At 39.8% G+C, this 25,583-nt stretch overlaps 1 protein-coding gene across 1 annotated transcript in view; it reads right to left on the bottom strand.

Annotated features, from left to right (window-relative positions):
• The window catches only part of PPP1CB (protein phosphatase 1 catalytic subunit beta), a 29,657-nt gene extending 7,896 nt beyond the window's left edge, over positions 1 to 21,761 (bottom strand). The window contains exons 1-4 of the mRNA XM_074897064.1: positions 21,457 to 21,761; positions 8,719 to 8,850; positions 5,064 to 5,294; positions 4,619 to 4,723 (exon numbers count right to left, since the gene is read on the bottom strand). Of these exons, the coding sequence (XP_074753165.1) occupies positions 4,619 to 4,723; positions 5,064 to 5,294; positions 8,719 to 8,850; positions 21,457 to 21,508 (520 nt within the window). The 5' untranslated portion in view covers positions 21,509 to 21,761. The remainder of the gene's footprint in view (positions 1 to 4,618; positions 4,724 to 5,063; positions 5,295 to 8,718; positions 8,851 to 21,456) is intronic.
• Positions 21,762 to 25,583: the final 3,822 nt, after the last annotated feature.

The following is a 25,583-nucleotide window of genomic DNA, read 5'->3' as shown; positions in this document are numbered from 1 at the left end:
ATTAGCAAGGGTTTTTAATTGTTTTCCTACCATCCTTTTAGCTACATAGCACAGAACTCTACAGTTAACTACGTTCTCTTAAACAGCTTACTAGAGAGAACCAGTGAAGGACAGCATTCCAATTATCTAACACAATTAAATTGAGTGCAGGTGACCTTTACAACCACCTTACTTTATAAAAGCTAGAGGAAAATCCCCTACCCAGCTTTGAAAGACCACAGCCTGCAGGTGACTGGAATCATGTCACATCTCTATTTCAGTGTTTTACCATACATCAGCTGAGCAGCCATCACTGGATGCTGTAAACAAATACTAGACAGAAACTGCAATACATAAGGAACACAGAGGTGGTCATCTACTATAGCTCAGCTGCTTAGTCACAAAACCATAGTACCTTGATTACCCCAAAAATCATTTATGACAGACATAGCTCTCTTTGTATAGCTTTGCCATATTAACATGCAATTACAGCCAAAACATGGGATTCCAAAGCCACCCTTTGAACAGTTTAAGTACAAACTCTAGAGCTTTTCCACTTGAGGAACACAGACATGAAAAAGAGCCCACCAGATGCTCTAGCATCTTAACACATCCTTAAATAAGGATCCTGAAGTGACTTAAATGACTTAAGACAAGATTACCTAATTAAGAAAGTTGCAAATTTGGAAACAGAGCATGAAGACGTACGTGTTACAGGAGCAATGACTCCAATGCATTTGATATAAAGACTAGAAGAACTTCAAGTATTAAGGTTTTAGACTTCTGTCAAAGCTGTCCTGTGATAAAAGTCTTCTACCCTCATCAGCTTGTTAAGGGCGTCTTCACAACATTACCTTGAAGTTGTGAAGGATGGCAGAAGTCTTACATTAAATAACATATCAAAGGAGTTTTAGTCAAGTCTACTTACCTAACAATACAGGGATACTAATATAAATTCAAATAGATGATCAGCTTTTAAAACTTTGACCAACCTACTACTTCCCCTCCCTCAAGACATGATCTATTTGCATGCAGAGTACATAAGAACAAAGGCATGTGGACTCTGCTGATTGTGCTCAGCACCACACCCCAGAGATGGCAATGGACAATCTCAGTGAAACAAGCACAGTTTGTGCCATTTTATGAGGTTACAGCTCTCAACATTTCAGGTTGCAGCCAAAACATGAAGTTCTTTAAAATATATTATTACCAACCATGTCTTAACCCCGTAGCTGTTAATTTTTCTGCTATTTCACACCACTGTAGAACAGCAAACCCCCCCCAAACCATCTGCATGTTTGTAGACCCCTTTGTAACCACCCAAGAGGTCTTCTTTTCCAAAATATCTTCCTAACTCTCCCTGCACAAAAAGAAACAGCTAATGTCTCAAATTCAGATAGACCAAAACTGTACATGATCAGCATTAAAATCAAGGAAATAAGAACAAAGGCTACTGAAGTTCATTGTCAAGCTGCTACTACTAGTGACTGCTGCAACCTACTGAGTACTGAAAAAAACCTGAAAAGTACATAACTGAATTAAGTTGCCTTGTCACATAATGACAGTTAAGCACAGAAAAAGGATCTTTCAGTATACTATCTTCTCAAAACGTAAGAGCACCCCTTCCCTAAAGAAAAACAGAAAATGAATTGTCATTACTCCTGGAAGACTCATCAAATCCAGACTAGATTGGAACCATTCCCTGATGAGGTAGAATTGGTTAAGTAACAGTTACTTATTTTTATAGTGTAATCCAGGAAGATCTGCAGGTCTCTTTGGATACTACCTAAGATTATCAAGTAGACTTCACCTTCACCATACATTTCATTGTCATTAACGTCACAAGAAAAACAGAATTCCAGAGCTTGAAAGTACTGCATAAATCCAGTATTCTACTAACATGACTTCCATCTCAGAGCTTTAAGCCAACGTGATAAGACCAATGTGTTCCATCAATATGACACTACTAGAGAGTGGTGTCACAGATAAGAGAATACTGTACAGAATACAAAGCAGAGCAAAGAGTGAAGTAGGGAATGGTTATGGAATAAGCTTTAATGAAGCAAGATAAAGAGCAAAGTCGGAAGTCAAGAGGAGATCCTTAAGAAAAGGCCAAAATGACTCATATGAGCAAAATGGAAAGACAGGGAAGAGAGAGAGGGAAGTCTTGGGAAGGTTACCATGAAAGATCCTTTCAGCGGCATGAACATTTGAAGACAAGTATGGCAAAAAGGTTTGATTTATATTGTGAGATAGAGAACTCAAACCAGCAGATGCCCAGAAAAGGTAAAAAAATCTGACTGAGGATTTAAGCTATTGTAGATAACCTACTGGGGTAAGTTAGGTGCCTTTTGTTTTACTATGTTATGCGGTTTTGCAAAGTTTTATTATATATCCCAGAGGACAATATTTTTAAAATAAACTATGCAAAAATGCGCAATATAGTAAAAAAGGCACCTACCTTATATCTACATGCTAGCTTCAACCTCCAGCAGAGTTGAAGGGTTTATGTTGCTGCCTCAGTGTTTATTATAGTAGTAACATCATGAAAAGGCGCTGACAGTCCATGACTTCATGGGATCTGGAATGCAGTTTGGATAGGATTGGAGAAGAGCAGAAAAAGGGCAAAATTTATGTGCTGAATGTCCACTTTCAATTATTAGGAGCACACAGTGCATTTAGTAATCTTTTCACTTTATTTCACAGCCGCAGATCAGTTGTGAGTAATAGTCATTCCAATTACAGATGAAGCCTGTACAAGTTTAAGGGACAATTAGCATTCAATAAATATTGCTTTTTGTAACAGGATCCTTAAAGCATACTATGCACAAAATAAAAGTTCTCCTATTGATTAAACAAGAGATTAATCCCCAAGATATTATAACAATTCATTTATAATAAAGCTTTATTTGTTTCCCTTGAAAAATACCTTTCTAGGCTTCTTGCTCCTAAATCAGGTCTCAAGTGCATATACACACAAAACTATTAGATTTGTCACAGAACATAGCATTCTACTCTACCTGCTAAGCCTCCCTGATTATTTTCTACCACCCATCTAAGCTTGTTTGCCTGAAACACCACAGTATTTTGTCACTGTTCATTCTCTACTGTTTTCCAAATAAAACAAAATTTGAAAACATGTAATGATAGTAAAGGAATAATTCCTTCACCAGCTTTTTTGAAAACAAATTTATTACATAGCTTTAGCCACTGATAATCGGCTACCTTGGTGCAGAAATTATTTTGTATATCATTCTAAAAAATTATGAGATCTAGCTCATAAAATAGGTACCAGTTCTAAAGAAAAAAAGATGACAACACACCACACTGACTGCAAATGAGATGAAAAGATGACCAGTTGAGAAAACAAATACTTTAATATGTCCATGCTACCTGGAGACTGGCAGATTCAGCTCTCTATCACTGCATTAATTTTGTATTTAGAGACATGACAATACTTCAGAGCATATAATGCTAAGACTCTAATAGCTTATATTAGCAGGTACTGAGGGCAGAAGCTTTTAATACAAGATGCAAGAAGAGCCAGAATCATTTCTACAGAACATTCCCATACAGGCAGAGCTCTTGCAAACGTACCTGTAATTATTAAAGGCAAGATGACAGCCTTCAATACAGCCTCACAAAGTCTGGAAAAGCCTGCTCAGGAATTCTGGTTGCATGCTATTTCTAATTCCAAATGGACTTGTTCAGTCAAACTAGAGGTTCCTGCAGTGCTCTCACTTCCACTGATCTCTAATTACCTCACTGACAATGCAGGTGTCACACCCACCAGACCCTCTGGATCACTCAGTGCAAGGCATCAAGCTGCTTATTAATAGAGGTAGTTGGAAAGACAGCTGAAAAAGGCAGGACAGCTCTTACAAGTAATTTGAAATTGTTGCTAATTGTTTGACTCTTCAAGGTCCTGAAAACCTGTGAGCATCATTGCCTGTAAAAACATGGGGAGTCCCCTTCTACAAAGAAGAGTGCCTAAGTAAATTCCAATATTCAGACATATCACATGCCTCAAGTCAGATCAACACGAAACACTTTTTTCACTACAAGAACAGGGTAGCACTGGGACAGGTGCCCGTAGCATGTAGACTTTTTCCAAAAGTGAAGGTTTTATGGACTCGGAGCAAGCCATGGCTGACCTGCTTGAACGTTAACAAATATCTTTCTTCAAGCGTCAGGCTTAACTATGTGACCTCAGAGGTCCCTTCCACCAACATCTTATGAAACCAGCTAAAGAGGCCAAGACTATAGAGCTGGGGTTACCTGTGAAAGTTATTTTTTCAGTTCACTTCTAGGGATGCCAATGTTAGCTAAGGCTGCACTGATAGAGGGTAACAGCAACAAGTCATGTGGCAAATCAGGCAAGAATTCTAGCATTCAGTATCCTACAGAGGGCCATACAGATGCAGAATAGATGTACTTGCCCTCCCTCAGGCAAAGGGCCATGTGTATCAGGTAACAATTATATCTGCCTGCTGCCAGGCCCACAGACAAGCACAAGGCATAACAGCAACCTCACAGTCTCCAGCTAAATATGAGGTATGCATATCCACACCCCATTTGGTATAAGCATTAACCCAAAGATCAGTTTAGACACAGCTTTTAAAAGTAGTGGTCAGCTTACCTCCATGACAACAGAAGATCTTCTCATCCACAATGGCTGCAATAGGCAGACAGTTAAAACAGTCTGTGAAGGTCTTCCACAGCTTAATGTTGAATCTCCTCTTGCCTACAAGAACAGTGCCTGATATTAGTTGTTTTCTTAAAGCCAACATGCAATACCTATCACAACCTGACCAAAAATGCTAACAAACTGTCTTCACAGGGCTTTATTTCTGTCAGTGTACTTAGGTTTTAGTCTCCTGCAACAACATTTCAAGGACATCAGAAGAGAAAATACTAATTCTATAGAGTGACTTTAACCTTGATTTGAATTGTTCTTTTAGAAAATATCAAAGCAAGTTCACAGAATATTGAAATCCTTGCAGTACAAGAGTCACTACTAGAAACATCTCCAAAACACAGTATCAGTCTGTTACAGTATTTCAAAGGAAATAGGTTTTGCTTACATTCATCATAGAATCCATAGATCCGATTGATGCTAGCACACTCGTGATTTCCTCTTAAGAGAAAGAAGTTTTCTGGGTACTTGATTTTATATGCCAGTAATAGGCAAATTGTTTCCAGAGACTGTTTGCCTCTGTCTACATAATCTCCAAGGAAAAGATAATTAGCTTCCGGTGGGAATCCTCCATACTCAAATAATCGAAGCAAGTCTGTATACTGACCATGAATATCACCTGAATGAGAAAACGTTTACCAAGGATTAGTACAATAACATAAGGATACACAAATCAAGAACTTAAGTCAGCTAATCATTTTTTATTAGTTGATCTTAAAAAAGCATTAATATTTCCTTCAAAAACAGACTGGCAATATGTATTAGAAAGGTGAAAATCATGTTAATATTACAAATTGAAGTCCTCACTAAATGTAAATAACCCGCAGTATCTGCAGAACTGCTGTGTCAGTTATGAAACCAATCTGAAAACCAAAAACTACAGAAGTTTTCACAATTAAGCATAAGCTTTCTAACCAAGCTCTAATTTGTTCAAATTAAAACAAGATCACAAAGAAAACCTCTAATTGAACTGTTACATGGCCAGGAAGCCAATGTATTAAGAAAAAAGTCAATTATTTACCGCAAAATCCATCAGTAACAAATCCAGATAGACCAGAGAGAAACTGAAAATTGCACCGGCAGAGAGCACTTACTTCAAAGGTGAACTGCTCGTCCTCCTGTAACAGCACTGTACTAAGATTTCCATTCCCCAGCATTTAGGGTAACTCTTCCTTTGATGCAATTATTCATATAAGAACAATACAGAGACTCAAAGACTGATATCCCTTACAAGATATTCAACAATGTAGTTATATCTTAGGAAAAATAACTGTCATGTTACTCATCACACTGACAGCTTTAAAATTGAGCTGACTTCCCGTGGAACAGTTCTGTGTGGCAATTACAATACCACAGCATATCATGTCAGTCTAGCAAAAGCTAACTATCTGTGAGCTGCCCATAAGGTCAAAGATACCAAAGTTGCTCTACAGTAACCTGTAGAATACATGAGATGTATGCCAACTGACTGTGGAATTCATTACCAAAGTGACTGAATGCAAAAAAGCTATGCAACGAACCCTCAGCACAAGCTGTATGCTGTTTAAATTTAGTACCTCCGGGTCCCTTACACTGAGCATTCTATAAATGCATTTTCACTTTTGCTGCTTGTTCAGTGGCAAAATCCCAACTTTGTTAATCACAGCTATTCTCCAGTAGAGAGTTAGATACTATGGCCTTAAAGCAAAAAACCCACATACACATCTCTACAACTTTTTCCATAATCTTTAAAAAAGAAAAAATGTTCCTAAACCTGTATGCTTTCCAGTTCAATTCTTAAAGCATAGAGAGGTAAGAGTACATAGCTATATTCCTCTTTACTCTGTCAGAAGTACGATACTTCCTCCTTTAGGCAGCATTCTTCTGTAACTACTTCTCACTCAGGAATAAGAATCATTCACCATTTACCCCTAATAATGGGGAACACTATCCACTACCCAACTGTAGACACAATCTGAAGTTTCACTGGCTACAAAAATTTTCACATATGTTGCAACAAGAACTACTGCTATCCTACTTGATATTTAGAAATCTCCAGGTCACAATCAGAAGAAAACACAGAAGACTCAAACTGCTATGCTGACTCTAGTACGCCAGAACTACGCTATCAATACACACCACAAACTTCGCCACCACCAGAATTAACTGCAAAGTAAACATACTACAGAAATAATATTATAATTGTGTTCACTGCCTAGGACTACTTTCAGTTACACTGAGCCAGAGGGGCCAAAGCACTTAAAGAGTAATGGAATATTTTATAGAAACAATTTCTTAAAGGGACCATAGCATTTATTATTCCATTCAAGGCACTTGGCATTTTAAAATGCAGCTTCACATGGGCACAAGTTGAAGTCTACCAAATACAAAGCCTTACAGTAAAAACTGCACCTATTTTAAAATGGATGTTTACATAAGAATGTCTTTAATCTTACATTAAAACACAGCTATTCAAGATGTAAAAGCTTATTTTGAACTGACTTGATTATATGACAAGACAATCCTACAATGGTTCCTCAGGCATTGCCTGAACACACTAAAATAGTAGTTCAAAGCAGTACAGTTGCATATTTTGCTTTTGGTGAAAGTGATCATCTTTCTTTCACTTTTATCTAAATGCATCTTTGACAATTGCTCTAATATTAAATTTAGATGCACCTGACACTTCCTGGTGCAACCACTGTGTTTGGAACCCATTTAAAAAATAACAAATGCCTTATTTAACTGTGCATCTGCTACCCTATTGTTGTGCACGTAACAATCCTTTCAACTGTCTCGATCTAAACAAATAAACTAACTTTGAAGTAGGCTAATTATACTTTGCAGACCTTGACTTATGTACAACCTAAGTATGTGAGTTTTCATTTTTTTCTTTATCTAGGAATATGATAAGACTACTGTAGTCTTTTCAGAGTAACATAAACACAGTGTGGTAAATCTGGATTTTTACCTTCAATTTTATGTCATTAGGCAAGCTGGTCTGGTTTTTCCTCCTCACCCTACCAAGGAACTAGCTATTTAAAAATGACTTCGCCATTAGTAGTTTGTTGGGGGGGGTGGGGGGGGGGTGGTTTTTGGTTTTGTTTGGTTGGGTTTTTTTTAAATCGGTAATATCCTCTCAATGTAAGAAACACTGCTACACTAGCTCTGCCAGGAGGAAGCCTAGGAAGAAGCTAATCTATCTTTGTATATGTTAGTAATAACAAATTCAAAGACTGCCTCAATTTTAATACTATGACACTTTAAGCAGCCTAATTCAAGAAACTGTATGCTTTCTAAGTCTGTGTCTGCTGTTAATAACTTGAAGGATGATTACAAGCCAGTATTTACAATACTTTTGTAACAGTTTTTTTACAAGCTTGCATACCTATTAACAGTATACTTTTGAAGAAGTCTAGCATCTTATAAAGGCTTGGAGAGGTAAAGAACACACACTTCTTAGCTTTATCCATATTTGACAGTAATAACTATGTATGTTAAAACCTGCTGTAAAGCTCAAGAAATTTATTATATGGTAACTAAGCCTAATTTAACAGTCTGCATCCAGTTTTATTTTTTCAATTGAAAGACTAACAATGCTTGCTTTCTTCAACACCATTTTTGAAGTGTTCCATTTCACAACACCTAAAGATCTTTGTTTTGCTTACACTTTGAAGAAAGCAACTACAACATTAAACATTTGGGATTTCTTTAAAGCAGTTAACTGCTTTTTGAAATAGTGATTAAAAGAGTAGCATCTCTGTGCAAGAAGTCCCTACAAAGTACAAGGACAGGTTGCAAAATTTCCACTAAACCAGGGCACAAGCAGCTCTTATTGCCAAGAGAACTTGCTCCTAAATAGTATAAGGAGCATCAGCAATCTACCATTAGCTGCCTCTTCTCAACTTAATCCAATCTAAATTGAAAATTACCCTTAAGACTGCAGACCTCACTCTGTATCACCTAAGTCAAGGTCACCTGCCTATCCCAGTATCCTTCCAACCCACGTAGCATACAACCAGATTAAAACACCTACAGAAAACATATATATGAAGTTTACATACCACAAATTTTCAGTGGTGCCTCTAGTTCCAGGAGAATAGGCTGGCTAAGAAATATTTCCCGTGATTTTATGCACAAGCCCCGAACTTCTGCTTCAGTCATCTGAACAATCTTCCCAGGACGACATCCTCGTACTGAAATGAGATGTATAACAATGGAAGGTAACTATCACACAGATACACAACAACAGATTAATGCAGACGCGCTGCATTTGAAATCTATATTTGGCAAAAAGCCAGCAGCACATTCCAACATATCTACCATATGTGTTGGAATTCTGTATTCCAACAAATTCTAAAATTAATCTCTGATATTGTGGTAACCTGTGCTTAAAGGTCTGTATGCATTTCTATTAAATCAGGTTATCAGGAGAGAACAATTTAAGCCTTGCTTTCGTCCACATTTGGACAAATAGCAATTTTAAAATGTTTAACAATCCCATTACCCAAGAGTGTTCACAACAGGCAAAAAAATCCTGAAAACACTGTCACATTAGCACAAGATAAACTCCCTTACTGTTGACTGCAACAGTCAATACAAAGACTATAGACATGTTTAGGGTTTACACTTTCGGCAGCTGAAACTGCCATATTAGGAACATCACACTATAAACTATGAAAGTTTGATGAAGTCTTCACTCATAAAATGGCTCTTGAGTTACTGGAACCTTTATGTCCAAAGACATTCTAAACAGAATGAAACTGAATTCCTAAACCAATAAGTCAGGTACTCAGACCTATATTTAGCCCTAAGTTTTCAAAAGCATTCACATGTCATTGCACTCCAACCAACATCCTCTGGCAAGTTTATCTGCAGCTGCTTCTTTCCACAAATATCTATGATTCCTCTGTCAGAGGCTTTAATGTGTCTTTAATGAGGCAGCAAAATAGAACAAATGTGTCTGCACTTTGGCTGATCCAGTTCAGTCTTGCATCTCAGCATAAACCAAACTTCAGAGTTCAAACTAATAAACCAGAATGTATCAGTCTCTGCAACAGGCGAACATCCTGTTCTGCCATCTGCTTTAGATGGAACCAACATTCAGCATTAAACCACAGTAATACCTACAAGAGAAGGTGGTTCAAAACTTTAGCAGTTCAAATCCAAATGCTTTCTAACTCAAGTGTAAGACATTACTTCAAAAAACTGTAGCTGTAACTTCAGAAGTCTAAGGTAGAGCTGTGAACGGAATAGCAAAAACTAATTCTTCACGCATAAAGTAAGTTCCTGCATTGCCTGCTACCCCTCTAAAACAGAAGATAAAGCTTCTGTTAGCTTTTAATTTTAACATAACCTCCCTTTTCCTTCTATTTCCACTGAGCTCCTAGAAAACATAATTTACAGAGATCAGTATCATTATCTACATTGTGCAATGGGGAAAAAAGGGGAGGAGGGAAAACAGCTTGTCCTAGGTCACCTACTACTACAGTCCAAAGTGTTAAGTTCAAAAAGCTCTGCTTTGGTTATCACTGCACACTTTTCCCAGTGTAACTGCACATCTGGCTATTCCAACACTGTGCTTTTAATTTTTACTTTTTATTTTTAAATAACACCAGACACACTTGTTAAACTGAGGTTAGGAAGCAGCCACAGGAACATGTGAAAAGACAGAAACGAAGAACGGTTTTCTTAAGCAGGGAAGAGATGTGAAACTAGATCCTGGGAGAGCCAGTTTGAGTGCCAAAATAGCAGGAGGGCTTGTCTATCTGCAGTGAGGAGACACTGAAATACCTCACTCATTAGAATCCCACAGGAACAAGGCTGTGGTATACAGGACTTCTTTCAGTGAAACTCTGAATCAGTACCAGGTGATAGTCACCATACGGTAAGTCACACTCCTTTGCCAATTAAGATTTCAACTCTACTTGAGAAAGCAAGGAACTTTTTAGTAACACTTTTTTTTGGTTATTCTTCAAGCTAATGCCTGAAGATCTTGGCTTACATATCAGAAGAATGCAAAGGCAGACAGACAAAATCAAGGTGACTAGAAAACAAATGCCTACAGGCTTCCATTTCATCACATCTCAGACATCAACTAAGTGATGCATACATAGATGCCTCTTCAGCCCCATTGAGATTATTAGCAAAATAAAAATCTCTGGCTTGACAGTTTTGCACAGGACTTGACTATCCAATTTGTGGTGTACCAAAATGCTCCAATGATCTCCACCCTTTCAAATGCTTGCATTCTGGTAGCTTATAACGATCCCTTTCAAAGACCAGAAACTCATACTGATAAGCAGAACAAATTGTCACTATACATAAGAAATCTCCTAGCTGAAAGAGCAGTCTTAATACCACAATGCCTATCATTTGAAACAATTGTTATATTTTAAACCCACGGCTTACAACATCAAGGTCACACTGAAGAAGCATGCAGCATAATAAGCTTTTCAGTCCCATTTTTCCTCTATAAACTGTGCATTCTTTTAACCTGTTTTGATAAGCAATAACATTCTCCTCTGGTATTTAACCACTTTCATAATGTTTTGCAACACCATAATCAAGCAATTTCATGTAGATTAAAACCAAGTGACATAACTGCATACTTTTTACATCCACTCTAGTTTTGGAACTCAAACCCAGAAAAGGTCACCGTACACATTAATATTACTGTAAGTAGCACCAGACCAAGCAGAGTCCAAAATTGAGACAGCAGTTCAAGAAGGACATGCACAATACTTAAAATAACTTTGATCCAATCAATATTTCTTAGAATATCAACATTTAGCTCCCTTTGAAACTCACATGGAGATTTAAATTTGGAACAACTGCTTTATAGGACTGAGGCTTTAAGTGCTGCTGGATGTTTGTGCTAGAAGACACAGTGAACATGCAGCTCCTGACTTCAAAATTAACTGCCATAGTCAGTGAATGCAGTGTCTTGGTATTAGTTCCTTACTTGTTACAGTGGAGCCTTAAACATTGCAAGTCCTTGACAGACAAACCAACAAACAGGGCAGTAACTTATTACCACATGTCAAATTCTCCAGATAAGAGAAGTTTCTACAACTATGGCAGGTATGTCACATGCAGAAGAGGAGACAACACACACCTAATGGTTGCAGTTACTTCAAGCCCCTGGGAAGGGTACAAATCTGGGCCACCACACCTTTGCAAAGGCACCCTTCACCTGAACAGACAGCAGCTTCACATAGCAAACACAAACTCAGTTACATTTGAAGAAGTCAAAGCCTAGGGTTTCATGAGGAATAATCATGAATAATACAGTTAAGAGAAACAAAGTTTTCTCCCACAATCCACTGATCAATAGCAGTACTACATATTGAAAAAAATGAGAGGCTACTGTGACCCTGGAAGCCTCAGCACTTCACTGAATTGGCAAAGGCACTAATAAAAGGTTCACTAAGTAACCACCCAGAACAGTTGTGCCCCAACTAAGGTACTAGTACTCAAGCAAGAGTAAGCACATCTTTCACCAGTTTACACTACAACTAGAATCTTGCTCAAGTTTCCTTGACGCAGCTGAGCACTATATGGACTGTAAACAAGAGCATCTCTTACCACATTTAGTTTACCAAAAGCCAAATCTCCAAGAACCAATTTAAGAAGAGGTTATAAAAATGAGATCAAGATTGTAAGTGATGTTGTTCAGAGTCATTTACAAATTACTATAGCTAACCATTCTTAAAACATGCAAGTCATAGCTGTATGCACTGTAAAAATCTGTAGCTCACAAAAAGCCTTTAAGAGCATTGGGAAACCATCATTTTTAATGGCTGTCATTTATCCAGAGCAGAAAGAGCATCTTAACATTAGATGTAAATTAATTCTCTTTAATCTAAGATGTAGATGTTGTAAACAAGCTTTGATTTACATAGAAGTCTTTGGTAGGGACAACAATTCCTGTTGTAATACACTATCCCACAACAAGTCTTTGCTGCAAGAAGCTTAAAAAAGACTGACATAGCAGGGAATAAAGAGAATTAAAAGCAACTATATGCATTGCACTGACAGGCTATTATTTTAGCACAACAGATCCTACAGTAATCCCAAACCTGCTCTAATCAATATTAAAATGGTCTCTGCATCTACACAAGCTTTGAGAAGCAACTTTAGCAAGTCTACTAACTGCAATTAGTAATCCAAGGCATGAAAGAAAACCTTCAGCAAAAATAATAATTTTTGTAATCCCTCCAAATTCATACCAGAGAGTAGCAGATTATGTAAGGCAACACAGGAGAGGAATAAAATAAATAACACTAAGAAAAGTGGGTCAAGGACTGGCTGTTGGAAGTTCTATTAGTATCACTTTTTGCCATATTTTTTCATGAACTGGAGAAAATACATTTAACCTATTCTGTCACACTGTTTCTGGTGTGCCTCTCACTCTAAGTAACCCAACTGCTCATTTTGTGGCATCACTAATAGAAGTTTCAATTATTAAGTCAGTTGTGGTATGCACAGCTGTCCTAAGCATTTACACTGTATTTTCCAATACCACATGTGTCCTGTTTACCGGACAAACCCAGACTTCTAACTCTCAAAAAATTGGGCCAGCATTATTGCTAAGCAGCAGTCTTCTTTCCCTACACTTTGCTTTTTTTTTTCCAGGCATATGCATTTATGTGGCCATGCAGTAAACTGCATCAGTTAACTGATTTTTTTTTCCTAGTACAAAAAAAACAGAAATATAGTCTAGATATTCCCCCAAGCTGGAGTCCACATCTACTGTGAACTTGGGCTAAAACTAGTGAAGAAATAAGCAGCTGGTTCTCTTCCTTTTCACAATAGCTCCAGCCAAGCTTATTTCTGAAATTTTGGCTTTTAAGATCTATTTTGCCAGAGTATATCTAAAAAAAAAAAACCAAACTACAACACAAGACTTCAAGCATGCAATTTCAGAAATTGCACTCAGGCAGCTCCCACAAGCTTACAGTGTGACATGTCCTGTCCCCCCCCAACAATCTGTGGAATGTTTAATGATTGATGATTAGCAACTTCCATCAATAACTATTTCACTTCAAAGTACTTTGGAGTATTTGGTTAATCCTGAACAGCTTCTCAATAGCAAAAGCAGAATGGATTTGGAAGCCAAAGGTGACATTACATATGACATGGGAAAAAAAAACCGAAACAGTCCTTACACTGATTTTTGGAAACATATTCTGAAGTTATCTGCTCTCAGCTTTTTCAAAATCCAAGTTATATATTTTTATGGTTTTAAGTCAGGAATCCTACACTGGATTTTAAAATGTCTTTCATTTTGGAAAGCAAAACTTCTACTCCCTGAAAATATTTTCTATTATTTAAATTGTTCAGCTGTCATCCAGAAGCAGCCGACCACTATCTTGCAGCAAAACACTGAGAGTTAAGCCAGCAATACAAGTTTTCAATGTTTTCAAATTGCTGTAACAGAACTCAGCTTAGAATGGCTTTCATTCATGTGTTACACTGGTGGACAACAATAATATAAATGAAGCCCTGCCAGAGCTTTCCTCAATTCAGTAAGAAGCATGTTGCTGAATATACAGCTCCTCTGCATGGTGTACGCAGCAAAGCCCTGTACCTTTCCTATGGTACATCACTCAATCTTCCAACTAAAAATAGAAGAATCAGCCTTTCAAGGAGTTTTTTCCTTAAGAAGTGTGCTTTTATATCCACGTAAATCCTGAAAATCTTAATAAATTTGCCTTTGCTGGATGCTCTTAAGTATTTTGCTGAAGATCAGTGATTGCTTGTGAACTCATTTTAGCAGGACTTATTTAACATCAAACACAAATTCACTGCAGAGTAAGAGACTGCCCATGACTTTAATTTCTAACCAGGAAAATAACGAATGAAGTGGTGTTCTTCTACCCAAACTTCAATTTACATTCTTAAAATATATACTATCCAGCAGAATTAATGCTCATGGAGGAGGAGCTTCACTAGAAACCAGTATGTAAAGTTGCTTCAGGGGATACGCAAATAAGCCCATGAAAACATGTAAGTGTCCCTACACCAACCTTCACCCATTATATTTGCTTTTCATGGACAACCTACTTCCTTACAGAGGTTCCATGAACTGATGGTCTCAGCCATTCTGTATCACACACAGTTCCAAGAACTGCTGCATTCAAGGTTAAAGGACAAGATCATGTTAGTTACTCCATTCTGTAATCAAAAATGTGCAAGCCTAATGCTTGTTATTGGTCTACATTTACTGTTTGTAATGACACTTGAATCTAAAACTCATGCACCAAGCAAAGCATAAGGTAGAAGCCTCTCACTAAGCTGTATTATACAAAGTGATAGCAGCTGCTATTCTAGTCCACCTGGAAGGCTAACCTAGCATAAAAATCTTATAAAACAAAGAATTTCAGCTTCCTTCTCAGTTTGACTTCCTTTCCCTCTAAAGCAGCACTAATGAAATTCCTAAAAAGTTGAGGAAGGTAGATGCAAATTACAAAATTACTTCATAACTCCTGAAAAATATCAAGGACAGAAGTTACTTAAGTTGCAATACAAAAAGCTAGGGTTTAACTCTACTTTTGCACCTCTTCAACTTCTCAGGTATTTAACTGATATGGTTATGTGGGATATGTATGCAGAAGCTTTGTATCAAGCTTGGTATTAACAAAACACAGACGATGGTGCTGTGAAAGTAAGACAACCTAACCTATGTATCAAGACAAACCACACAACAGCAAGAGAAGGCAGTAAACAAGTTCATTTCTGTGTTCAAATTACAAGCCAGATACATTTCACATTACAGGTGCTTCAGGTTGTAGTTAAGAGTAGATTGCCCTGTCACACATCCCCTTCACCAAGTAGAGCATCTGACTTTACTAACAGCGAAATACAGTAACGCTTGACTTCACAGTGCTAAACCATATATTGTTTTGGTTGGTTTGTTGTTTTTTTCCCTTTTTTGAAGAGTCACATACCTACATTTGGTGGTCACTAATGAGCATTTAATTGCTACTATCAAGTATTAAAAATCCTCTTATCTACATTAAATAAAAAGGTTTTTTTCTTCCCCTTTTATACTATGATTTAGCCATACCGTGAGCAAGACACTGAATGACTCAAGTAAAAACTGTGCTGCAGAATAATTAAATGAAACAGTTACTGAATCATGTAGCCTTCAAGGGGCAAAACAGCCAGACAGCATAAAGGAACACCACACTGCCTGACACTGGGCTCTTGGCCTTCACTGAAATTTTTCAAGCCAACTATTCCAGTCGTCATGTACTTCTAAAGCTAAAGATGAACTGGCTGATACCCGCACTACTGTACAAACCCAGAAACTCACATCATTATTTCTATCCCCTCTCCCTGTTTAATACAATACCTACCCTTCCAGAGACACATGAAAAGTATTTTCTTTCTCTAAAGACTAATTCAAAAATACATCATTTGTGATAAATGCTTTAAGTTCTCCTTGTTTATTTTTCTAATAGCAGATTAGCCAGTGAGTGCACACCAAACCAGGTAATAATCCTTGTTCATTCAAGGTTCACCTCCACGGTTTGTTTATATTGTTCTGCAACACATCATTAAGGCCTATTTTTGTTCTCTACAACTGCCCCTCTTTTTCAGCACCAGTTACAAAGCTTGTGGAACTGCAGGCACTACCACTGTATCATACCACACCATCAGGCTGGCTGGATACGTCACTTAGAGTTAAGACACTAACTAAACAAGAAACACATTATTGACCGTAATACATTAGGCCAGTAGCTCCACAAGCATTTAAAACCAATAAGGAAAACCTCGATTATTTCATAAGCATTTCAAATCCAACACCATTTGAAAAATTTATTAGTATTCAAATTTCTATCTTTATCACAACCTTCAAGACCTCTGACACTGTAAGAAAATGAAGGTTGCAGTTTTCTTAGAAGACATGATCTCACATGGTAAGAACACTACACAACCAGCTTTTAAAGCAATCAAAAAAAATATCATACTTTGAGTTGAACACTGAAGCAATAACCATTCCTCACATTTACTAGAAGTTTGACAGTTCTTTTCTTGGACAAGTATTTCCCTGATTTCTGGATAGATTGGTACTATCATAACTAGTAGGCCTCCTAGCCTCACCAAAAATAATTTTATAGAGCTGAACCACATCAAGTTCCAGGGAATTAATTTTAATTGTTAATTTTAAACAAGGTAGATTTATAGCAACAAGGGGTCCTGCCTAGAAAAGGTAAATCTGTTTGTACAGCTATATAAATAAACCCTCTTCTGAGAAATCCAGCTTGTATTTAAGGCCACTGCACATCTGGGTACCCTCAAGTACATCCTCTCTTCCATATGGTAAACTCCTTAGCGTTTACCAAGACAGATACCTATATATTTGAAAATTATAAACTCCAATCCAGCTGGGCTGCCTTGTATCCAGAAATTGAGACACATACAGCACAGAAACAGGAAGTCCAACACCCAGACATAAATACATCAGCCTTACTTAACACATCCACAGCACTCTTTACAAGTAAGGCCACACCTGTTCCAGCATCCTTGCTTTGATATAGAGGGGACTTTTCCACACATCACCAAAGTTTAAACTAGTTTAGAGCCTGGCTTAAATGTAAACCTGATGTATCCATTCAGCTCAGCATATTTGCAAATTTGAGGGCATTTCCCACAGAGCAATACATTGTATGTCTAGATGGGACTAAACACAACACAAGTAAGTAGCTATTTCAGCTGCAGAAACTAAGAAAAACTGTGTTAAAAGAAGAAAAACGTCTCTATTTACTCTGGAGAAGGGAAGGCTCCAGCAAGACCTTTTTGTGGCCTTTCAATACTTAAAGAGGGCTTATAAGAAAGATGGGAACAAAATTTCTAGTAGGGTCTCTAGCAATAGAACAAGGGGTAATGGTTTTAAGCTAAAAGAGGGTAGATTCAGGCTAGATATAAGGAATAAATTTTCTATGATGAGGGTGGTAAAACACTGGAAGATGTTGCCCAGAGAGGTGGTAGATGCCCCTATCCCTCTAAACATTCAAGGTCAGGTTGGAAAGGGCTCTGAGTGAACTGATTTAGCTCAACATGTCCCTGATCACCGCAGGGGGGTTGGACTAAGCAGCCTCTAAAGGTCCCTTCCAACCCAAACTACTCTGTGATTCTATATACCCCATTTGCTGTACAGTCTCATATGCATGCATACTCCTGTACTGTCCACAGCCAGAATGGACTGGGAAAATCTATCCACCAGATGGCATAGCTGGGAAAGTAGGAAGAAAACAAAAAAAAACACCCACAAAAAAAGTCTGCATACAGAAGCAAAGACAAGGCTATCATCTTTATTTGTACCACAGTGGAATTAAGTCTGACCCATAACTAGAATTCCAAATATCAGAGCAAGAAGGAAACAGTCTTAAGACTAATTTGGCTTATTCACTTTTATGGTGACATATCAGTGCAAAAGTGTTTTAGCAAAGCTACAGAATTTTGGGTTTACATGACCTGTAAACCTTTGTAGATTCATTTATGAGTGATTTCTTTACCAAAAGCAACCTTATAATAAAGCTCAAAGTATCGCCAAGATCAGTCAGGCACACATCTAAGAGCACTAGCATCTCCTTCACTGTTCTAGTGTTTAGTTCCTAAACAGGAATTGGAATTTAAGTCTGAAGGTAGAAGAAATAAGAGAAAGCATTGTTACGTTCAGAATTTATGCATACAGTATACACTTTAGTTTTACCTTCCTCCAAATAGAAGCTATTTATAAGGTATCACTAGCTAGTAACCAAGTACTAGGCACACTGCAAGAGAAAGTAAATTCAAAAAGCTCTTACCATTCCTAAATTCACCACTTAATGAATAAAGAGCTTAAGAACTTGGTATGTGCAAAAGAACATGGAAATTAAAAGCTGATGTCCTAGAAGACTATCACCATGCATTACACTATGTTTGAGTCTTTCTGAAAACTATCCCCAATTTAACTCAAGAATTAATCAATCTGGCTTTCAGCACTCAAAAGATCTCTAAAATAAGCCCACATTCAAAATAAGCATGTATGCACAGGTGTTGAGAGTTGGGAAGTTGTTCTTGATTAATTCTCCCAAGCAGCCTGGCTATAGGCCACCTCGTATCCGTAACTCAGAAAAAAGAAGAAAAAAAATACACACATGGAAGGTAAGATGATATAAGGAAGTAATTCCAATCAAAAGGTAAGTAGATGTGTCATATAACCCAAAAGATACGTAGTCTTGAGCAACAAGGGTAAAAACAGAGCAACCTAATTAAAGTAGAAGCAAGAACTCATGACAGCGAATATCACAGCCTAGAAACAGGTGTCACCAACCAGCATCGCAATGACAGCAGGGAAGTTTCCTGCTGCTGTGGCTTTTGACACGTATTTGCTATCCGTTAAAACTGACGGGCAAGCAGCCACTGAGAGACAATTGTAGACTGCTATTCGAACTTAAAGCCATTCATTTCACTTGAAGTAACCAAAAGGACTAGATATGGACTGCATGACAACATTTCATAAACATGTCTCTATTACTTCAATATGCATTTTTACAGCTCAAAAGCCATGTTCCCTTATCCTTTAAGTCAAAGTTGAAGTGTGAGTAATGAAGCCAAAAAACTTGCTTTAAACTAATTAATTGCTCCAGAGTTAAGAGTCAATAGAAATTTTTCTGCGCAAGCAGCATGGGGAGGGATTCATACTCACTTTACCAGAACAGGTCAGCTAAGCAACAGCATGAGCTCCAGAATGTGAGCTGCCAATTGTACAAAAAACAAAGCTTCATTGTGAAACACTACTATTCGAACCACAGCTTAAAATATTATATGCTAGCAGTACAACAAATAAAAGATGTTAAATGGAAGCAAAAATAATTCATACACAATGCATTCTTATAATAGGGGGTTTTTTTCCCCCCCAAATAAAACCTGCAAGAACCTATTCCTTTTCAGATAAAAGATGTTGTACAAGGCACTCCTACTACTGTTAGTAGGTGTCAAGCAGAGAAAAAACAGCCTATTTCCCTTCAGATTCTTCCTAATCTCTGCTCAGAGGGAGAAAGACTAAGAAACAGAAATGAGAAGTTACAAGCAAAGCTTTGTTCAGAAGTTGCACATACACATCCCTAAAGATTAAAGTAATATGGAATACAAAACACAGATTAGGTTGCTGGGACACAAGGTACCCAATCATAACACCAAAAGCTACAAAGTTGCAACACAAGTATTTATGGTGTACCTAAAAGGTATGTAACATGTACTTTTTTAAAAAGATAAGCAGAGTAATATTTAAGGTAACAGGGAGCAAAACAATCCAACAAGTTACATACCAAAACACTGCAGAATCCCCTCCTCTTAAAGCAATCTATATTTAAGTAACTATACTGATGAGCAAAAAGTACTTCTCAAATGTTATTTTTTAAAGTGTCTCTCAAAAAACCCACCACCACACATATACATGCTTTCTGATGTCCCAAAAAAATCTGCACTACAAAGTCAATGTTTACTAGGTTACTATTTGCTTTGTCTTAAAAACCTACCTACTAATCTGGGTTTCAACATCCAGAAAAAGGGAGTTTTATCTGTATTAGTGATCAAAGACAAACTTTGTCTGATGATACCTGCAGATTTCTTCATCCTATGCTACACTGCATACCTTAAATCACAAACACAAGCACAACCCCTTTATGTCTTTTAAAATGTTGATTTTATTGTTCATAATTAAGTTTCACATCTAAAAACAACAGACAGCAGCTACTAAAAAAAAATCCAGAAAGCTCTAAAAACTCTACTTTGTAGTAACTCAGCTGAACAAAACTTTCAGACTTAGAAAACTTGTTTCACTTCCAGAACTGTACATGCTCCATAAATTCCTTTCTATAAGCCTTCTGCATAGCGATCTAGCTATCCAAGGAGTACAGCAACCAAAGAAGTGAACAGCGCATACCCACGCATGTACTCTCACCTCCAACATATCAGGTATTTGTTGAACGTGGAATGAAAGCTTCATGGGAGAAGAGGCCTAGGAAGACTAAATGTTCAAGACACAACTTTAAAAGAAAATGCTAGCAAGAATGCCTCCGCTTCTCCAAAAGCATGGAGTAAATCAGCTTCCTCCTTACTTTTAAGGAAAGTCTCACTACTTAATACATACAAAACCCTTCACAGCTTTTATTAGCCATTCATGAGGGTCACTTTTGGAGACTGCCCCGTAGGCAGGCAGAGGAATGTTAGTGCACTAAATCCCTCTGCTTCCACTGACACTCACGTACATACAACTCCACACCTAACGCAGCTTGTACACATAGTTTTAAACGCGGAAGACTGCGACTAACCCAACCCGAGAAGGGGATGAGGCCGCCCATAAGCTCAGTCAGCGAGGCTTCTCCAGCTCGCCCCTCAGCCAGGCAGCTGCAGCGGGGTGGGAAAGGGAAGAAGGGAGGCTTGGGGTTCTTTCTTCCTTTTAAATAGGAAGGCAGCCGCCTCACCTAGACAGGGAGGACGGACCCCGCGCACGCCAGCGCCCACAGGGCGCGTAACGGCCCCTCCGAGGGGCTCCGCAGGGCCGGGCCCGGGGCTCGGGGAACCGGCCAGGCGCGCCAAGCCCCCTCCCGGCAGCCACCCCGGGCCCGGCGGCGCGGGGGAGGCGCTGCCCCCGCTCCCCCGGCCGCAGCGCGGGACGAGCTCGCCCCGCCCGCCCCCCACCGCCGGTAGCCCCGGCTCCTGCGGGGAGGCGACGGCGCCCTCCCGCCCTCCGCGGTGCGCGCGTGGGGCGGCGGGCAGACGGGGCCGGCCGGCGCCTCGCTCACCTTCCAGCAGCCGGGTGATGAGGCTGTCCACGTTCAGCTCCCCATCCGCCATTTTGTGGCCACCAGACTCGGTCCCGGGCGGGGAGAGGGCGGGGTGGAGGGCGCTTCGCGGAGGAGGAGGAGGAGCAGGGAGCAGTGGCCGCAGCTACAGTGGCTCCCCCCACCCCCCTCCGGCAGTCCCCTGCAGCCGCCCGGCTTCTCCCGCGCTGGCAGCCGAAAGCGCCGCGCCCGCTCCCTCACCGCTAAATGGGGGGAAGCGGCCACCCCTCCTCCCTGCGCCTCCTCCCCGCCTCAGGAGCCGCCACGGCGCATGCGCCCCCTCACCCCGGCCGCCTCGCCCGCCGCCCCGCGCTCCACGCACCGCGCAGGCGCCGGAGGTGCGGGCGGGCCGCAGGGCGCACGCGCAGAGAGGCGCCGGCCTCCCTTCCCTCCTTCCCTCGTTCCGCGCTGGGCTCCCGGTCCCCGCGCCGGGTGGCGGCCGTCGGTCGGCCGGTCCCGACGGTCACCCGGCCACCTACCGGCCTGCGGGTCTGGCACCAGGGAGCTGCCCAGCCCCTGCGCCTTGAACTGGGCCTCCCTGACCTGCTGTTTGTCCGGCCCCCGCCTGGCAGCCGGGGGGCGGTTGGCAAGCCACGCTCCCGCCGGGTGTCCTCGGGGTCCGGCTCTGGGTCAGCCGCTTCAGGCCTCCCCAGAGCGCAGGGTGAGGAAACCTTTCCTGTCGCGGCCAGTCCTGAGGGGTTGGGCAGCTCCGCTGGCTGTTTCTGTAACTCCCGGAGCAGCTCCGGGGACTTGGTCGTGGATGTGGGGATACTTGGCACTTCTCGTGGTGCCCCACCTCCCTGTAGCTGCAGGAAAGTGGTAGCGTTGCCTTAAGAAGAGGTTAAGTTGGCAGCTGTCAACTAGGGACAAAAGGCAAGAAAATGAGTCCTGGTAGGCTGCGTGTAACCTGTGTGTCACCTCTTATTCTGCTGAAACCGCCAGTGAAGGCTCACAGTTTATATAAAAAAAAAAATCCGTCAGAATTGGAACAAGTGCTCTTTATAGCACAAATGCTGTTTATAGCCCTTTTCTAACACACTTGTCAGAAGAACTCCTAACCAATGTGGTTTATGTTTCATTGCGGCTGGACCTGCTAAGAGTACTTTTTTGGTGACTTCTGAAACGTTTGGGTTTTTAAGATGAGCTCTCTAAAGACGTGTTAGTTTACATACTTTTGTCAACATGCTTGCCTTGGATGGACAGAGAAGTGCTTTAAAATGTAGGTGGTGAAAACTTGTGATCTGGGACAGCAGATAAATTACTTATGTTGACAAACTACAAAGTGCAGATGTTCTAGAAAAAACAGGCCACTTGTATGCCTAAATATAGATGTTGATGTAGAAACTCATCTCTCTGAGCTCGAACTTGAAATTTTCTATCAGTTCATACAAGCCAGCAAAATCCTGTCACTTTAAATAATTCCAAACCTCAGTTTTTTAATCTCTTGATTAGGAGAAAATGACTGAGCAAAACAAAAGCAATTAGGACAAGGCGGGGCAATGATTTGGCATCAGATGATGCTAGGTGTCCAGACAGTCAGGTAAAAGAACACCCTTTTGAAATACCTACACCATGATAGTAAAGTTTCACTTGATACACTGAAAGAAGAGGAAAAAACTCCAGAAAAAAAAAATTGATTTTGTATCTCCATTTGTAGGGAGCATATATGGAAATATAATTCCAAATCATCTGCTGAAAGCACATACAGCTATCTTTTCTAATTTTTCCAATTCTGCTAGTCGTGAAAATATAAAGTAAAAAAATCTTAAATATTTTTCTTTCCTTTTTTGTCAAACTAGGAAAAATAATTATTCAGCTTTAAAAGGATCTTCCTTATCCCAGCTACTTTACTGCTGCCAAAACTAATAGATCCTCGGTCCCTCCTGAGCTTTTAGGAATTGTCCCAGTTTCATTTCACACAACCGAGCTGCCCTGAAGGTTATTTTAAGCCATCGCAACATCAGGTTCAGACATAATAATATTATCACAGAACATTCTTGACACTGAAATGGGGATATGAAATTATCATTCACTGTGGCATAAAGGTAAAATTAATGTCTTCCAAAACTCCAGAAGAAACTAAACTTTCAAATACACTAAGCAAAACGTAATTCCTTAACAACTGTTTTTACTAGGCATGTCAGCATGTTCCAGAAACAATTCAGCGGTGTATCATAATAACAAAATAATTTAGTAAGTGGGGATGCTGTGGAACAGAACAAGCTGCAAAAAATGTGTCACTTCTTTCCTTGTAGTTTCTGTGCCAGTCTTATTTTATTTTACCACATCATGTCTGAACCCACACTGACCTGTATAACTTGTGTCACTGCACTATTGAGGATCTCTGGTAAATACATGAAGCTCATCTTTTCTACTCCATTTCACTACTTCTCTGTTTTCTCAGTTTTCTGATGGATAATATCATACTGGGTCATACCATGAGGAAAGCCCGCTGGTGCTGCCCTTGACATCAGAAATATGACCCTTCACGGGATGCCTCACGGCTCCATCCCAGCTCATGCACGCCTTCCCTCCTTATCCATCGCCCATGTGGTGGGAGCGTGGCTGGGTGATGACCCAGCTCTATGTGGGTTGACAAACGGGAGGATGGTCACCTCACTGCGCTGCATGACCCTGTCAAGTTTGCTCCCCCCCAGCCTTCATAGCTTGAGCAGGGGAACGAGGACATGAGTTTCTCTCTCAGTGGGTAAAATGACAGTTCCTGTGGTTTATGTTGGCATAATCCCAGTACGGTAAAAAGAATTAAAAGATCAGAATGAGGCCCCTTGTCTTCTGTGATTCCAAAAGAAACAGTGAATGTGGACTGAATGCATTTTTGACCAAGGGGAGATGTTCAGTAGTTTTTGGCCATTATACCATACATAGATAGAGGCCAAAGATACCTAACTGGTGATTCAAGTAGCAGGAGGAGCTGAACGTCACTGATGCCTGTGGCAAATTCTCATTAATAATTCTCAACTTTCTAAACTTCCTTTCAGTTATTTTGAAATTTCCTCTTATGTCCACCAACATGGTTTTCCTTCTAACTTTCCCCTACTTGGTTTCAGCGTTATTTAGCCTAAATACCCTGTGTGTCAACTTTCCTCTCCTTATCCGCATGCCATCTCAAGGTGTCCTTTAATTTGCACTGCTCTTCTGCTGAGTTTAGAAGATTTGAAGGACAGACATTTCAAAAGAAGCCAGCAAAAAAATTATATGTTAGTGTCATTCCCTGAACTGTGTCTCTCTAGACATGAGTTTTCACTTGCACTGCTGCTGTGAATTTGAGGCCGTTGCATCTCCAGCAACAGAGCACTGCCTCAGCATCTCTGATGTTACCTACTCTTTCCTAGTAACTTTATGTTGGTTCTTCTGCTACTCACTGACTTTAAAGTTAGTGCACTACGTGCAGTTTGAAGTTATTTACTATGCCACTGTAACTTTCAAAAACCATGGCCCCATCTACACTGCCCTCCTAGGTCTGTCATCAGTTACCTGCTAGACAGCACACGGCAGTCTCTGACAGCGTTATCCCATCACTGTAGCTTGTTCCTAATGTACTCTGTCACCTCTGCCAGCTGTAACTCAGGGCTGACTGCAGCTGTTATGTGGATGGGAGGAGGAAGCTGGGAGGAGCCATGCGGTTAGTTTTCCAGCATGTAATTAGGAGCATATTCTGCCTGGGCAGTGATAGTTGAACAACCACTGCCTCCTCAGTGGCCTTCTTCAGTTTCTGACATGAAACAGAAATTAGTGATCCAAATCAGCAATGTATATTCTTAGGATAATTTCTTTACAAAATATTCACAGGTCCTGTTTCTTCAGTCAGAAATGGCAAGAATCTGTATCAAAGTAATCTCAAAATATACAACGACTGCAAATAAATTATCACTGTTTTGTCCCAGAAGTTTAGATTCAGAGACAGGTGCAGAAAATCAAACAGATCCCACTCCATAGCGCTTTATGACCCTTCTTCATTTATCCATATGTGCACTAAAGCTGGGTAAATAGTAGGTTTCATTATATCCTTTTAAAAAGCAAGAAGTTACTCTTCTATATGACAAACTAAAACCCAAGACTCTCAAATT

Source organism: Athene noctua, chromosome 1, assembly GCF_965140245.1.
Source record: "Athene noctua chromosome 1, bAthNoc1.hap1.1, whole genome shotgun sequence".
NCBI lineage: Eukaryota > Metazoa > Chordata > Aves > Strigiformes > Strigidae > Athene > Athene noctua.
The sequence above is the reverse complement of the archived record's forward strand: the minus strand, read 5'-3'. Positions and strand labels throughout refer to the sequence as shown.